Source organism: Sus scrofa, chromosome 13 (assembly GCF_054392235.1).
Source record: "Sus scrofa isolate SSC_HxYL_T2T_F1_AM1 chromosome 13, Sscrofa_HxYL_maternal_Yorkshire_Landrace_v2.0, whole genome shotgun sequence".
Classification (NCBI taxonomy): Eukaryota; Metazoa; Chordata; class Mammalia; order Artiodactyla; family Suidae; genus Sus; species Sus scrofa.
Window position 1 is genome coordinate 57,146,410 of NC_139395.1, and position 18,157 is coordinate 57,164,566.

General features: G+C 38.2%; 1 protein-coding gene across 33 annotated transcripts in view; it reads right to left on the minus strand.

The window, feature by feature from the left end:
* FHIT (fragile histidine triad diadenosine triphosphatase) overlaps positions 1-18,157 on the minus strand; it is a 1,441,601-nt gene that overhangs the window by 866,366 nt on the left and 557,078 nt on the right. For 3 of the 33 annotated variants that reach the window (XM_084988792.1, XM_084988808.1, XM_021070756.2), the window contains one exon: positions 13,809-13,862. The exons of the other annotated variants lie outside the window; for them this stretch is intronic. In XM_084988792.1, the coding sequence (XP_084844918.1) occupies positions 13,809-13,862 (54 nt within the window). The remainder of the gene's footprint in view (positions 1-13,808; positions 13,863-18,157) is intronic. 33 annotated transcript variants of the gene reach the window in all.

An 18,157-nucleotide genomic window follows, 5' to 3' on the forward strand; every position in this document is an offset into this window, starting at 1 on the left:
CAATGCCAGATCTGAGCCATGTCTGCGATCTATACCACAGCTCATGGCAACACCAGATCCTTAACCCACTGAGCGAGGCCAGGGATTGAACCCACATCCTCATGGATACTGGTCAGATTCATTTCCACTGAGCCACAAGGGGAACTCCCTCATCACAGAGATTTTTTTTAAAGGTGGAATTCTAGACAGGGTTTTTACACAATCTGGTGCTCAGTTGCTTAGGAAACTGTTTTTATCATTCAATAGGTAGGACAAACACACTGTTAAGTGAGAGAAAGGCAAAGGAGAATATTTAGTAAATCCAGTGTTTATATGAATTTCATCCACAGGGAATATAGCAAAATAATCACAACTCAATAGGAAAAGGAGTTTTTACGTGAATTGTGAAATAAGCTATTAAGTCATGCAAATAAATCCAAAGTCAACACCTCAGCCTAGGCTGATTGGATTCATGGTTGGAACTCAGGATTTAAGGTCCCTGTTGTTTTCAGGGGTTTTTGTTGTTGTTGCTATTATTTGTTTGGTTATGGTTGGGTTGTGGTTTGTTTGTTTGGGTTTTGTTTGTTTGTTTTGGATGTGAATGGTGTCTTGAGAATAAAGTGGGAAGCTCATGAGAAAGGAGCATCTGTGTCCTACAAGTGTTTAAAAAGTCCATTATTTCAAGACCTTATCTTGCACTGGTAGTTTTAGCCTTTGCCACATTTCTGAGTTCCATGCTCTAAAGAAGCACTCTTCTCTTCTTCCATATACCCAATCCATCTAACTGGCCTACAAGTCACTTCTGCCCAACCAGGCAGGGATCCAGCAATCAGATAATCCAGAGGATGTCCCCACCCATGATTTGGAGATGTTGCTGTTGACAGTAATATACTTTAATGTGCAAGTGACTGCAAACACAGACAGCATTTTGCACTATGAACCCCATCTTTAGGAGACTGCAAGACCTTACTTTTTGTGTTCAAGTCCATGTCTATAGTGCCTATGCCAGCACCCAGCACACATAGTAGACATACAATAAATATTCATTATTCTGTTACGTGAGTAAAAACTAATCTTCTATTTTGTGATATAATTGCAGGCTGGATCTATATCAGTCCAAAGTTCAGCTTCCATGGACCAATATATGGCCTTTGTATTCCCAGTGCTAAGTTCAAGGGCTCCTGGCTAGAGAAACAATTGTGCTGGGTAATATGCTCTAAATTTTACATGCCACCTCATTTAACTCCATGTAATGCTTATGTAAATCTATATTCCTGTTTTACAGTGAGAAACCAGGGCTATGTAGAAATCAAGTAATCTAGCTACAATCCCGAAGCTAATACATAATAAAACTAGGACTTAGACTCCACTGTTTTAGCTGCAAAATGTGTATCATTTTATGTGTATGGCCCATGCTCTGTCCTAAAATGAATTTCCATATTCTTGCATCACTCAACTGCAGAGACCAATGTTTAAATCCATAATCTTTATGTCTTATTAAGGACTACTATATGGAAGACATGGGGTGATCCACAGACTCTCTTAACGCAGAACAGAAGGAAGACTGAGGATATAATATTGGTGAAATCCAAATTGAACAACAGTTAGAAATGGAATGTCATGGTGGTAAAATCCTGGAAAGAGCAAGGAATTCCTCACTCAAGAGTGTTTTTCAGGAAAACATTGCATAACTAACTATCTGTCCTACCTGAGTTGGTCTTTAGCTTGTCTGAAGCCAGGAGAAGGGGATGAAAGGTTTCTCTTTGGGTGAATGTCTCCCTCTCTGCCTCCTTCTTCCCCTCTTCCTTCAGTATCTCCCATGCACCAGTCAATGTGCAATACAATAATGAGTGATACAGTCTTTGCTTCTTTAAAAAAAATCACCCAACACATGAAAAGATAGTTGTGACAAAACACAATTAATGCAATGTTAGAATAACACAGAAGGGATCTGACAGAGCCACAGGATTTTCAGATGAGCTGTTTATTCTGTGCCTTAATGGAATTGGGTGGCTGATAGTTTGATGAAGAGAGCATTCTAAGGAGAGAGAATGGTATGGAAGGCAGGTAAGGACAACAACCAGCATGATATATGCAGAGAACTTCCTGGACTTCAATGCTGCCAGAACATAAAGCAAGAAGCAAGGAGTCAAGGTGAGAGACAAGCAGGAAAGGTTGGCTTACTTCCTAAATAAGCCATGTTGACAAGCTTGAACCTCATCGGACAGTGACAGAGATATTTTTGGAGAGCTTAGGCAGAGGACTGATAGAGTTAGATGTGAGGTTTATGAAAACTCTATAGCTATTGTAGACCTGAATGTTATTGGACTGAATGCCAGGGGACCAAGTTTGGAAGCTGGTGAAAAAACTCAGTGAAGTATAGGAACCTGAGCAAGAATAGGGGTAACAGGAATGGAAAGAAAAAAATGGATTTGACAGTGACTCAGAAAGTAAAATATTTCGGAAGGGTGGGAGAGGATTTTATCAAGGAGAAAAAGAAAAAAGCAGCAAAAAGGCAGAACTAGAACTCAGAGTTCCAAATATTAAGGAAATTATCTAGCAATGTTAACAATTTTAAGTATGCCAGTGGCAGAAGTATTAGAACTCTCACTGTTCAATATGTGGTCTTTCTGATCAACTTCTTTCATGTAACGTAATATTTTCAAGGTGCATCCATGCTGTAGCACACATCGGCACCTTATTTTTTTATTGCCAAGGACATACCTCATTTTATTTCTACATTCGTTAGTTGATGGGCATTGAGTTGTTTGTACTTTTGAGCAAGTACACTGCTAGGAACATTCATTGATAAGTTTTTATGTGGACACACTTTCATATCTCTTGGGTATATCTAGGAATAGAATTGCCGAATTATTTGATAACATTATATGTAACCACTGGAGTAACTGCTTTTCAAAGTGCCTGTAGCTTTTTAAATTCTGACCACCAGTGTATAAACTGGGATATACAACAGTGTATCCAGTTTCTCTACATTCTCATTTTGATTATAGCCATCCAGTGGGTATGATATGGTATCTCAACATGATTTTTATTTGCATTTTCCTGATGCTTAGTGATTTTGAAGATCCTTCCATAGACTTACTGGTTATTTGTATACCTTTTCTGGATAAATATCTATTCAGGTCCTTTGCCCAATTTCCTAAAATATTAGGTTGTATAAATCCTTTAAATATTTTAGATACAACTCCATCATCAGATAGACAATTTGTAAATATTTTCTATTTTGTGGATTATGTTTTCACTTTCTTGATGTATCCTTTGAAGCATAGAAGTTTTAATTGTAATGACATCCAATTCATCTAATTTTTCTTTTTGTTGTGTTTTTAATATCATATCTAAAATCTATTGCCTAATCCAAAGTCAAGATTCATACTTGTTTTCTTCTAGGAGTTTTATAGTTCTAGCTCTTACATTTTGGTCTTTGACCCATTTCAGGGTAATTCTTGAATATGGTATGAGGTAGGGTGTTATTTTGCATGTGGATATCTGGGGGTCCCAGAATCAATTGTTGAATAGATTATTCTTTCTCTATTGAATTGTTTGGGCAGTCTTGTTGAAAATCATTGCTAGTAAATATGAAGTTTTATTTCTGGAATCTCAACTCCACTCCTGTGACCTACATGTCTGTCTTTATGCAAGTACCACACTGTCTTGATTATTGTAGATTTGTGACTTTTGAAACAAGGAGGTCTTCCACTTTTGTATTTTTTCAGGATTATTTTGACTACTCTGGGTCCCCTGAATATTCATGTAATTTGAGGATCATCTTGTCGATTCTGAAAAAACCCAGCTGGGATTTTGATAAGAGATGGCATACATTTATTCTGTAGGTCATGTTATAGAGTTGTCCTTTTAACAATATGGAGTCTTCTGATCCATAAACACAAAATATCTTTCCACTTACCTAGGTCTTTAATTTCTTTCAACAATAGTATGTCGATTCATATTTAAGTTTTGCACTATTTTATTAAATTTATTCCTAAACATTTTATTCTTTTTGATGTCATTGTAAATGAAATTGTTTTCATTTCTTTTTTTATTATTTATTATAAAGGAAATATAATTGTCTTTTGTATATTGATCTTTTATCCTGAAAACTTGATGAACTTGTTTATTATTCTTAATAGTTTTTTAATGGATTCCTTAGGATTTTCTACATACAGATGATGTCATCTGCAAATAAAGACAGTTTTTCTTCTTCATTTGAAATATGGGTGGATTTTATTTCTTTTTCTTGCCTTGGCTATAGTCTCCAGTACAATAATAAATGGAAGTAGTGAGAACAAACATCCTTGTCTCCTTCCTGATCATAAGGGAAAGGCATTCATTCTTTCACTATTAAGTAGGATGTTAACTGGGGGCTTTTAATATATGTTGTCAAGTTGAGGAAGTTCCCTACTACCCTTGTTCATTGACTGTTTTTATTGCGAACAGACATTGAACTTTTTCACTATCTTTTTTCTGCATCTATTCAGATGATTATTTGGGGTTTTTTTTGGTCTTTTATTCTGCTGATATGGTATATTGTGTTAACTGATACATGTTTAACACATCTTGCTTTCCCGGGATAAATCCCACATGGCCATGACATATAGTTCATTTCATATTTTACTGAATTTAATTCGCTAGTATTTTGCTGAGAATTTTTGTGTCTACATTGTTTTAAATTATTGGTTCATAGTTTTCTTTATATTCTCTGTCCAGTTTTGGTATCAGGATATTTGGGATCAGAATGCATTGGGAAATGTTCTCTTCTAATTTTTAGAAGTTGATAAGGAATTAGTCATAATTCTTCTTTAAATGTTTGGTAGAACTCACCAGTGAAGTTATCCAAACCTGCGATTTTCTTGGTAGGTCATTTTTAAATTACTAATTCAATCCCTTAATTTGTTATGGATCTATTCAGATTTTATATTTCTTCTTGAGTCAGTGTTACTAATTTGTATCCTTCTAGTAATTTGTCTATTTCACCCAATTTGTTGTTGACATACATTTGTTCATAGTATTCCCTTAGAGTCTTTTCTTTCTATAAAGTCAGTAGTAATGTCCTCTTCATTTCTGATTTTGGTTTTTGAGTTTTCTCTCTTTTCTACTTGGTCAATCAATGTAAAGATTTGTCAATTTTGTTGATATCTTTTCGAATAAACAACCTTTGCTTATGTTGATTTTCTCTATTTGTTTTTCTTTTCTCTATTTCATTAATTCCTGCTCTAATCTTTATTGTCTTTGTCCTATTTGTTTTGGATTCATTTTTCTTTTATTTTTGTGGTTTCTTAAGGTGAAAAGATAGGTTTAAAATCTTTCTTCCTTTTTAATACAAGTGCTACAAATTTTCCCCAAGCATTACTTTAGTTGCATTCCACAAATGTGGTACGTCTTCATTTTCATTTATCACAAAGTTGTTTTGTTTTGTTTTGTTTTCATTTCCTTGTAATTTCTTCTCTGGCCCACTGGTTATTTGGGAGTGTGTTGCTTCATCCATATATTTGTAAACTTTCCAATTTTCTCTTATTGATTTGTACTTCTACACTATTATGGCCAGAAAACATACTCTATATGATTTCAATGCTTTTAAATGTTTTGAGGCATGTTTTATAGTGTAGCTGAGAACTTCCCTCATACAAGAATGTTCTTTCAAGGTTCTCTTTGACTATCTCCATCCCACCCTCCCCGCCATCTGTGAGACTGTCTGCATCATTTAATATGTATACAGCTGTTAAGCTTCACTAATTTGCAGCTGATTGTTCTTTTGTTCTCAGTAATGCCCTGGTAGCACACATCACTCCACAGTTTGATCCAGTTAAATTCAGGGTCCTTTGCAGGGACAGTTTTTGAAGCCAGTTTTTTAGGGTTTTTTTTTTTTTTTTCTGATTCCATGAGAGCAGTTCTTCCCTGATACTCTCTGGTAAATTAGGTGAGCTATGGTTTTCAGCTTATTGTTCTCATAGAGCTACTAACCTCCTCTTAATTGCTCACCACACATTCATTATTGTTTTAGAGAGTACTCCTTAGGCTTAAAAATCCCCGTACTGTTTTAAATCAAAGCAATTCCTATGGTAAGCTTCAGAGCCCTCTATTCTTAAAGGCTGCCTGTCTTCCTCACAAAGTCTCTGAGTCACTGCTCTGGAGATAAGGACTAGACATACACTCATGCTTTGTGAGCAGAGATCTGGATGGGGTGGTAGCTTTGGTCTTTTTCACTTGCCTCTTGCAGGTGCACATCTTCCATCAAGGTGAGCAATTGTAAAATCTATCTCAGTACTCTCAGCCCGCTGAACCTGGGAGAGAGGCTCTGCCCTCTGGGTGTGGGCTAGGTGGAGAAAGGTGTCCTCTATCTTTTCAGCTATCCTCTCCAGGAATTAGCCTCTATAACTCAGAGATGGAAGAGATGTGAAAAGCTGGTGGACTGCCCTTCACAAAGAAAAAACCCATCCCTTGACTAGAATCTGAGGGAAAAGTAAACTCCATCTTCTTGGCCACATCTACCCAGAATGGAGCTTCCATCTGGCTAGGCTACAAGGAATGGGTTAGGGTAAAGGAGCAGGTTGTTCCTCAAGTGCCACAGACCCTTGCTGCTCTTACCAAGATTTAGTAGGATTTCTTAAATAAATATTTATCCATTTGTTGAATGTGGTTAGGACAATTCCATAGACTCTAAGCTGTTTGGCTTATTTTTATTATTTTCATCAGTTATGACTGTTTTGCTGGGGAATAGGTCTTTGGGGCCCCTCACATTTTCATTCTAGGAGTAAAACTCCAACCAACTTCCCTTTAAGCCTCCAAGACTTAAAGTTTGCTTATTATCACAGCAGAACCTATCTTAATGTGACCAAAGCAATGTCTAATATCAAAGCAGAATTGAAGTAAACTCAAGGGTAAAGATAAAATAAGACTGATTTACCAACTCTTTCTCTGTCACATTCTTGTCCCTTAAAACTGAATAGCCTTTACTGGTCAGATTCCAGAATAATGCCTCTCTTATTTTTCCTTTGTTCTTTCTTTTGCCTCAACTAATTTATATGATGGGTCTTTGCATACTGCATCTTTCTGGTGAGAAATCCCAAGTTATTTGGGGCTATGTATAATCTTTAAAACACAGCATCCATTCAAAGTTGGCCATGTGACCATCATAAGAAAAGAAATACCACATATTTTTCTTTACTGCAGTTTTCCCAGATCCTAAAACACTGCCTGGCTTGCCTGACACTTGTTAGCTGCTCTCAAAACATACTTTTTGAATGAATGATAACCTGTGCCTCTTCCTTTGTTATACTGGCTCTCCTGGGCATGAAAGTGCTGAAAGGATAGTTTGCCTTATAGTAATTTTCTGAAAGTATATCCTCACAGAGACTGGTTCAAACTGGGACCCTATCCGACCCCTATGTCCTCAGGAAGTCTATGTATCAATAAAACATCTCAAGAGACATACAGCCAAGAGGTCTGGACTCATTTTCAAAGCAAGCTCAGGAAACAAGAAGTATATTCTAGTATCTTTAACTGACACCACAGAACAGAGTATGGTCCCTTCAGTTTTGTAAATAAAAAGCAGTGTGAGGAAGCTGAACCCCGAAAAGAATGATGTTAAAAAGAAGGCAAAATGATTCTGGACAATCAGCCCACTATAGGCCACAGAAAGACCTAACTGCCTAGTGACTCCCTAAAATATCAGAGGATAGTTGTCCTCTTATTTAGAGCAGAACAAATCAGGCCTCTTCCCAAAGCAGTCAGAACCCTGCCTGAAAAGGAACAGGTCTAGAAGACCTAAAAAATTCCTGAAATGGTAAGAATTAAATGGTAGCCATTAAACCACCACAACAAGCTTCTCTGGGAAGTAACTGTTCTAGACCTGAGAATTTAGTTCAGTGTCTCCTTGTGTGGGATTTTGACACTAATATCCACCTACTCAGTGAGCCTCATGCCAGCCTTACCTACAGGCTCTGCCTGGACCCTGACTACTAACCTACATTGTCAGATGAGCTTAGCCAAGGACTTCACCTCAGCCAGACCTCTTGCTTTCTTATCCTCCCTCTCACCTAAGACTTACCCAACCCTGTCCTTTCTTGACTGCATTCTGCTTTACACAGAGTAATTAATTCATTAGTTAAGTGGTGAGGTGAATTCATCAGTCTCCTGCTTGTAACCCTGTTGGGATCTTTCGACTCTGTGTCTTTAACCTCTTTGGAAAGTAGCCATGTCTCAAATTTTACCTTCATTTCTTCCCACACCAAAAGAAAAAAAAAAAAAAAAAAAAAAAAAGGCAGCCCAGACAGAACTGGGTAACAAAACAGCTCTCAGTCTTTGCCCTCTTGGTATCAGCTTTGAGACACCTGGCCAAGTACAGCCTGTGCTTTCAAAGAAAAGGCAGATAACTTTGAAGATTTTATTTCACAGGGGACAAAAGATAAAAGTCTCTGTCAAGTTGTCATTAGATGCCTAATGCTATTCATGGTGGGGTGCTGGAGGCTCCCCTCCTTCTCTTTAGACCTCTAGCAGATTAAGTTTCAGAGCTTTAATTTGAGGAAGGATTTACAGCTGTTGAAGAAGTATAATATTATTTTCATTTGGGTTGTACTGGGCTGGGAAAGCCAGATTACATTTGTATGAAACAGTATTAGAAGATATGACTGAAACCACCAAAATCAAATAAAGGGAAAACTTTCCAGAGAGCCTAAAAATAAGGGCCTGTCTTTTCAACACCCGCACATTGTTTCATTAACTATTATTCTGATTTATACCAAAGGATCCAAGCAGAAAGAAAGCAGGCAGATGGCAAAAATGCCTGTGCTTGCTGGACCTGTCCATTCATCAGTCTGTCATCAATCTAATCCAGAGGTGGGTTCCTTGGGTAAAGAAACAAAAATTAATTAACCCTTAGAGAAGAGGGGAAGTTAGCATGGGAGGAAATAAAAGTCATGAAAAATATCCTACATTCATCTCCTGGGGGCACGATCTAATTCAGAGGCTAAGTGAAATCCATCAAATAGTCTCCAAAGTTTCTCTGGGCCGCAGTCCATCCACCACCACCATATGCCACCATATGTGTGACACACAGCATCCCCCAGGTAATGACATATACAGAGAATGTGCCTTTTCTCCAGAACAATCTTAAAGTGGTTTTAAAACCTGATTCTCCTTATTTGTACAACAAACCATAAATCACTTCAGGCATCAAAAAAAAAAAAAAAAAAAAAAAGTTTCCTCTGAGATGAAGCATGGAAAAAAGAGTTAGATGTTGCTTGTAGTTGTTTGTACTACACAGAACATCAGCATCTCCTAGTAAGATTTGGAGATGGATAAATGGAATACCACAGGTATAGCTCCCAAATTTAAAATGAGTGTGCCAAAACCAAAGCCTCTAACAGAGTGAGTTGAAGCATCCAGTTTCAACTGGAATATGTTGTTTACGGTTAGGGAGAGTTTGGGAAGCAGGGATTTTTTTTTTTTTTTTTTTTTTTTTTTTGTCTTTTTGCCATTTCTTGGGCCACTTCCGCGGCATATGGAGGCTCCCAGGCTAAGGGTCTAATCGGAGCTGTAGCCACTGGCCTACACCAGAGCCACAGCAACACAGGATCCGAGCCGTGTCTGCAACCTACACCACAGCTCACGGTAACACCAGTTCCTTAACCCACTGAGCAAGGCCAGGGATCGAACCCGCAACCTCATGGTTCCTAGTCAGATTCGTTAACACTGCGCCACGACGAGAACTCCGGGATGCTTTTTATCATCAGAAAACTGGCAACTTTTGGAAATGGAGGAAAAACAGGAAGATAGCTACAAGCATCTTCCAGGGGTTACCTGATTTTTAAACTGTTGGTTCCTCTAACATTGGGTAGCAGTCCCCCCAAAAAAGAAAAAACAAAACAAAACAAAAACAATGTATGAGGATGATTTCTCTGATTTGTGCCAGGAGTTTTGATCTCTCAATTAGCAAAGGGGATGGATGCACCAGGTTTTCTGCAGGAAACCCTTTAGTGCATGTTATTTTTTATACCTGCACATCTCTTTGGATAAGATAAAACTGTCTTAGCTCCAAAGTTAAAGTTGAAATGGCCCATCACCAGTGGGCTCAAATACTTTTGCTTTTGCACTCACAGACAACATGATTAATCTGAATGCAGAAGAAATGTTAGAGGAAGGTACCTCTTCTTCAAATGCAAGGGGAAACCATGGTTTCCCCAGGGTCGTAAAGTGATGACAAAGACACAAGATAGAATTTAGGTCCTGACTTACCAATAAATCTATCAGATAAAATATCCATCGCACATTTCTCAGATTGCTCAAAAGAATTCCTTGGTGACAGTTGATAATATATTCTACCACAAGCTAATAGTCATAATTTCTCCGTAATTCTCCAAATCACGAAAAGGACATAACCTTAACATATTTATCTTAGTCTCAATTAATAAACAAATGTTAATGCGAATAAGTCTTATTTCTAAATTTCAGTGTCATCAAGGAAAGAGTTAATGAACAAAGTTCTCTCCTTTTAAGAAACAATTTATTTTCTGCACTACCTTTTCAGACAACAAAGTAGGGCCTCACTCCATACTTTGAAAAAGAAAAAAAAAAAAGTGCATAGCTTCTTTAGTCTTTGAGCACTATGCAAGTCATTGGTAATGTAGAGCCTTGAAATTTGATACTGAACTGCTTCAGAAGTGGATGCCTGATAAGCAAAGGAAAATGGAGGAAAGAGGGAGTGGGTAAGGAGACTTAGCCATGCTGCTGACATTTTACTTCTCTGGGCTTCAGTTTCCTCCTCTGGAAAATGCAAGTATAGATTAACACAAGCCAGAAAGAAAAGGCGATCTCTAATTTAAAAAATAAATTAATAGGTCTTTAACTCATAGGCAGAAAAATGTGCTAAAAATATCCTCATGGTTAATTTATTAACCTGCACCAAGGAGGCAGTGTGTATGATGGTTAGAAACATGGGGGTAGGAGTAATACCACCTGATTCCATATCCTGACTGCATCTTTTACTAACTGTGTTATTTTGGGCAAGTTACTAACTAACCCCTCTGAATCTCAGTTTTTCTATCTGTAAAAGAGAAATCATAAAAGGTCTGATACAGCAGGCCTATCGCAAGGATTAAATCAAATAACACATGTAAAGCTTTTAGCCTAGACCCCCAAGAAACACAAAACAGACATTAGTTATCATTATTAGAAATGCAATTAACAATAATTTTACTCAACTCTAACAACGGGGATATTTACACACTTGGCACATTCTTTTCCTGAGAATCTAAACAATCAAGAATCAAAACAGAGTTAGGAGGAAGATGGCATAAGGTTACATCCTTTAGATTAATAAAGTTGCCAAATAAAGCAATCCAAATTTAGAAAAATCTTTGAGCTATTCTGCAGTGACTGTGTCTGCTGTCACTTGGGAAAGGGAAATGCACGCTCCCTGCATTCTGGAGAGCTGTTCAGAAATGCTAGGTGACCCAACAAACCCGCAGCCTCCCCAGGAACACAGTTGGGCAGCTTAATTTGGGCAAGCGAGGAGAAAGCATGAGCCTAAACCCAGGCCCTGCCCGGTTTCCATCTGCGCAATTTAACCACGAGCCACAGTTCGCCTCTGCAGACATCAAGCCCAGCTGCCAGGGAAATGTTTCAGACCCCAACGATTTCCAGTTCAGTGGAAAGCGGGGGAATGGATGGTCTCAAAGCACATGATTTCCTCATATTTCATCAGTTTCCAGGCTTTAAACAATTTTAACCTTCCTTCCGGGTGGACGCAGAGACCGCTTTGCTCTAAGTGGAAATCACCAGAATGAAAATCACCAGAAGAAAACTTAAGCCAGTTTCACGTCCCCAGGTGGGCATTCAATTAGCACTGTGACCTTGACCAACTCCTGGCTTCTCTGAGCTTCACTTTCCTCGTCTATAAAATGGGCAAAAGCTGGGGAGATGTGCACATTCTATGTCAACATGGTTAATTTTTTAGGCACCATTTATTTTCTGTCCTGAAGTGAAATAGGCTGATGATTTACATTCACATCTCTCCCTAATTTAAAAAATGAAAAAAGAAAAAAAAGAAAATTTACCACCACATAAATAGGCCAGGGGCAAAGCGACAAGCCACTTGGGCAGAACAGTTGGTATCCCGCAATTCATTCCTTAATAACTTCAACTGTAATATTTCTGGGGCACATCAAAGGACCATAACAGCCCCATGTTTATAATCCCTCTCACATATAAAAACTTTCATTATGAAGCATTAGAGGCATCACTCTGTCTGAGAAAAGGGGATCAATAGGATTTGGCCTCCCCCCTTCCTTTCCCAGGGAAACGGCTTTTTCTCCCCAGTGATGACACGCTATTTGGCCAGAGTTTCCTCTGATGGCTGGTGATGAGCATTGAGATGAAAAATGACTATGATAAATGATAAAGGGGAAAAGGATTTCAGGAGAACATGCCCTATGCCAGACACCCAGAAAGGATCCCTTTCTAATTAGCCCTAAATGCTGCTTGTAAACTGTGGCTTTGATGTGTGTTTGAAAGTCACGGGGATTCATTTTGACTTGGTTACTTTTACACACCTATATGTAAAAGATTTTTATTTTAAAAATGTTTTTAATGAGCATCCCAACAGCAGGATACTGGGGAGGTCCTATGGCAGACCTTAGTAACTAACACAAACTAAAAGGGTAGCCGTTCTTTTTTTTCTATTATCTATAATGCAATTATTGGAGTGAGAATTATAACATTCACTACAGCTTTTCTTTTTTATTCAGCCCAACTATAGGATTTATATCCTTTATCTACCTTTCTTTCTTTCCTTCCTTCCTTTCTTTCTTTCTTTTTATTTTTTTGCTTTTTAGGGACACACCTGTAGCACATGGAGGTTCTCAGGCTAGGGGTTGAATCAGAGCTACAGCCACCAGCCGACACCACAGCCACAGCAACATCAGATCTGAGCCATGTCTGTGACCCACACCACAGTTCAGGGCAACGCCAGATCCTTAACCCACTGAGCAAGGCCAGGGATTGAACTCATGTCCTCATGGACATTAGTTGGGTTTGTTACCACTGAGCCACACTGGAATTCCAGGATTCATTTCCTTTAAAAGATCATTCTAGATTATTTAAAAAGTTAGAGTCAGGGAGTTTCCGTCGTGGCACAGTGGTTAACGGATCCGACTGGGAACCATGAGGTTGCGGGTTCGGTCCCTGCCCTTGCTCAGTGGGTTAACGATCCAGCGTTGCCGTGAGCTGTGGTGTAGGTTGCAGACGCGGCTCGGATCCTGCGTTGCTGTGGCTCTGGCGTAGGCTGGTGGCTACGTCTCCGATTCAACCCCTAGCCTGGGAACCTCCATATGCCGCGGGAGCGGCCCAAGAAATAGCAACAACAACAACAACAACAAAAAGACCAAAAAAAAAAAAAAACAAAAAAAAAATGTTAGAGTCAGCACATGCTTTCCCTTCATTATAAACACATAAAGGTCAGAGGCTACTCATAGCATGCCCTGGTAACAATCATCAACAAACCACATTTTGCCAAAGCCAGAGGCCAATTTCTGGCCTCTCTTCACTTAACCACTTAGCAGTAAGTGACAGCTGACTTGCCTAAAACTATATAGTAAGTGACTGGGCCAAGATCTGAACTCAAGGCCATCTAACACTGAGCCCATACTCATGATCATTATATCACAGAAAAGAAGCCTCATGGTAAATGTCCAAGAGCAGAGCTGGTAAACTGTATGGTAAAAGAGCGGATAGCAAATATCATCATTTTTTTTTTTGTTTTGGTCCTAGAAATCCATACGGATTCAATTAAGATTTGTAGAATGAATGAATTTTACCTTCGTCCTTGTTGGGCTCCATCCTACAGGCCTGTAAGGACTGCACTTTCACATCTTTAAGACACAAGAAAGAGCCTAGAGTCAGCAAAAAGACATCAGTGATTTTGATGGAGGAGGAGCTTACATGTCTGAAGCAAGATCCTGGAGCGACACCACACCATGTGTGGTGGACAGGAGGCAGGACATGGCTTAAGTCTTCACTCCCAGAGGAAAGGGGAGATTGCCAGTTACAGGGGGAGCTGGCATGAGGTTAGCTTCTTGATTAACCAGGGAAAGTAGCAGAGGGGCATGCCCCTCACTGGCCCTTTGTTAAGAATTACCACTAGTTGGGGCCTGGAGTAAGTATGTGGGAAGGTCTGTCAGGTGCATAGGGGGTAGGTGAAGCAGGCACTGGTCGAGCAGAGAGCAAGAAAACAACCACCTGAGTGGCCTGTCATACATTCCTCTAGACAACAAGGTCACTGATGGTAAACACTGGACATAGGCACCTCCTGAAGCTAAAAAAATTCATTTCCCACAACAGAGTTGGATTGATTCTGATGGATTGGCACACTTATGGGGGGGGTGGGAATGAAGCCTGGGAAATTCCAATTCAGTCAGAAAAAAAGTAAAGAAGGATCAGGAATGGCAAAAAGTTGGAATATCTGTGTTATTCTCTGTCCAATTAAGCGGCTTCCTCCATATGGAGAGTGTAAGCATCCCCCGAAGTGTGAGAGAGGAAAATAACTGCTTTCACCTCGCTGGCTTCCTACACTCCTGCCCTGCTGAGACTGTCTTTTGGTGACTGCACAAAGAGCCAAAAAAGTGACTCCTTCACAGCATGAGGATACTTTTAGCTGCAGGACAAGAGGAGGTTTTCTCTTGGCCTTTTATTCAGTCATTCACAGGAAGGGACATCCTGTGACCTCATTTTCACTGTGAAGTAAGAGAGAGCCGAATGGCTTTCTGCTTCTAGGTTCTGAAGAATCTTCTCCCTTTGATGGCACCTTTCCACTCCTCTGGGGCCAAGTCCTCAGGAGGGGTGGGTTTCCTTGAGGACCAGCTGCCCACTAGAAACCCTGGGCAGCACCAGAGGAAAAGAGAGTAGAAGGAAGAGAAGCCCCAGTTTTGGTCCCATGAGGCTTTATAACCACCCTTTATTAAACGCAATTCACATCCAGGGAAATCGCTTAGGACAAACATGTACTGACAGAAATATGAAAGGGATATTTGGATAGAAGACATTTCAATATGGCCATTTGGACAGCAACATTTTGAAGCAGTCATTTTGATGGTGGTATGAAACTACTTGGAATTTTAGTCCTTAATGTAGAGAAATACCTAACTGAGCAGTTCTGGATCCAAAATAATTGATATTTGCCACTTTACTTGTTTTTTGTCTTTCTCCTTGAAGACAATGACTACACCTCTCTTGATTACCACTGTACTTCACACAGAATTATTAACTGAAAAACTAAATGACAATGACTACTCCTGCTGCTGCTATGACAACTTCTATTACTAGTCCCATTACTACTCCTGCCTTTGACCGATGCTTACACACAGTAGGTGCATAATAATTTCTTGACAAAATGAACAGCTACCATCACTACTACCATTATTGCTATATAAAAACTACTACCACCACTTGCACCACTATCTTTCAAGCAAAAGGCCTTAAAGTCAACTTGAAAGGGGCTCCCACTGGCCACAGATGAATCAATTTCAACATCGAAAAGAACAATGAATACAGTAAAATGAAATAGATCTAATGTATTAAGAATCCATGAATTCGATAATGGTATTTTTTTCCTTTTCTTTCATTTTTTTCTTTTTTTTTGCCATGATCACGGCATGTGAAAGTTCCCAGGCTAGGAAATCAAACCTGTGCCACAACAGGAACCCTAGCTGCTGCAGTGACAACATCAGATCCTTAACCGCTGTGCCATAAGAGTACTCACATAATTGAATTTTAAAAATTACTGGCTCCCTTTACAAGTTTTTAGGGCACCAATTCATAACTGAGAAAATATATTTTTTCAAAAGGGAAGAACTTAAGCATTTATCCCACCTTTACTCTATGGACTACACTTCAAGGTAGCCAAACAGGAATTGAAAGTTCTTCTTTATGGGGCATTCACAGCTGATAAGAGCAGGAGGAATGAAAGAATTAAAAACTCCCCACTTTGCATCTCTTAATGAAATAATGGATCTAGGCAACCACCATCAATGGCTGCTATAATATTGGCTTAAAGCTTGATGGAAGAACCTGATATTGGAGGAATCAGACTGAGAACATCTGAATCTATTAATTAATCCTAATCTAACTAAAAGTGGGATAACCAGACATTGCATCAGTGGTTCCAAAACTTTGCAGCACAATTAAATCACCTGGGGATGGATCTTTTTTTTTTTTTTTTAATCCCAATGTTCAGGTCACATCCCCTATCAATTAAATCAGGCATTAGTAGTTTTGTTTTTTACTTAAAACAAAAACAAAAACAACAACAACAAAAAAGATTTCCAAGGTGATTCAATGTAAAGCAAAGTTTGGGAACCACTACATTTTGCGATGTAATATAATGCAGTAGGAGATAAACGATGCCCCCATGATATTGTTATTACCTAACCATCTCTAAATCGAACTGAACATTTATTAGAAATATGAGGAATACAGAAACACGTTAAACAATGGCATTACAAGGAAACAAATAGACATCCAAATTGTGGGTATTCAATGGAGAGGAGCAGGGTGACCCACTTTTTTAATAAACAAATGGCATCTTTCAAAATGGGGGTATGGGGGTGAATTACACAGGAACAATAAGGCAGAAAAGGGAATAGGAGTGGCAGATGGATGTATAATAGGTTTCCTGCATCTGAAATATATTAAAGACTGTCAAAAGGTGGTCTTGACTATCTTTTGGTGGTCAAAAGTACAAACTCTCAGTTATAAAAAAGTCATGGGGATGGAATGTACAGCATGGTAACTATAGTTAATAAAACTGTCTTGTATATTTGAAAATTGTTATGCCAGTAGATCTTAAAAGTTTTCATAAGAAAAACGATAAACCTTTGCTGTAACAGATGACGACTAGACTTACTGTGGTGATCAGTTTGTAATATATACACATATCAAATCATTATGTTAGTACACCTAAAACTAATATAATGTTACATATCAATTATATCTCCCTTTTAAAATAGTTTTCGGACTGGATTAATGAAACAAAAAATGAGCGACAACCCTTAAATAAAGATCAGAGAGAAAGAAGTAAAACAGTATTTACAGATAACATGATCGCATAAGTAGAAAAGCTTTAAAAATCTACAAAAAGGCTACTAGAACTAATAAATGAACTTAGTCAAAGGATACAAGGACAAAAATACAATTTCTAACATCAGCAATGAATAAATAGAAAATAAAAGTACAAGTCCATTTATTATCCCATCCCCAAACATGAAATACATGCAAAATCTTTGTATTGAAACCTATAAAACATTGTAGAAAGAAATTAAAGAGCTAAATAAATGGAAAGATAGAGCATATTCATGGATTGAAAGATTCAGTATTGTCAAAATGGCATTTCTCTCAAAAAAAATCAATCTAAATTTTCAATGCAATCCCAATCAAAATCCCAGGAGGACTCTTTGTAGAAATTGACAAACTGATTCTAAAATTTATATGAAATGCAAATGAACTAAAAAGCCAAGGCAATTTTAATAAAGTACAGAGTTGGAAAAATCACACTATTTGATTTTAAGACTGACTATAAAGCCACACTAATCAAAACAGTGTGTTATTAGTGAAAGGAAAGATAAATGAATCAAGGGAACAGATGGAGACTCCAGAAATAGACTCATACATAAATGGTCAATTGATTTTTTTATGAAGGTACAAAGAAAATTCAATGAGGGAATAGAATTCTTTTCGTTAAAAGTGCTAGAACAACAGGATACCATATGGGGGTGGTAGATTGCTGACCCTTACTTTAAACCATACGTAAATATACCATCAAAACAGATCAGAGACCAAACTTTTAGAAGAAACCATAGGAAAAAAATCTTTGCAACCTTAGAGTAGACCAAGATATCTTAGAAAGGAACAAAATGCATAGTAAGCCAAAATTAAAAACTGCTTTTTAAAAGCTACTGTCATGTAACAGAAGAAAACATCTGCAACATACATATCAACAAAGGATTTATATGTAGAATACATAAAGAACTCACCGTTCAAAGGGAAAAAAGAGGCAAAGATTTGAAGACATTTCACAAAAGAAGTTATACAGGTGGCAAGTAAGTACATGAAAACATGCTCAACATCATTAGTCATGAGGAAATACAAATTTAAATTACAATGACATGAAACT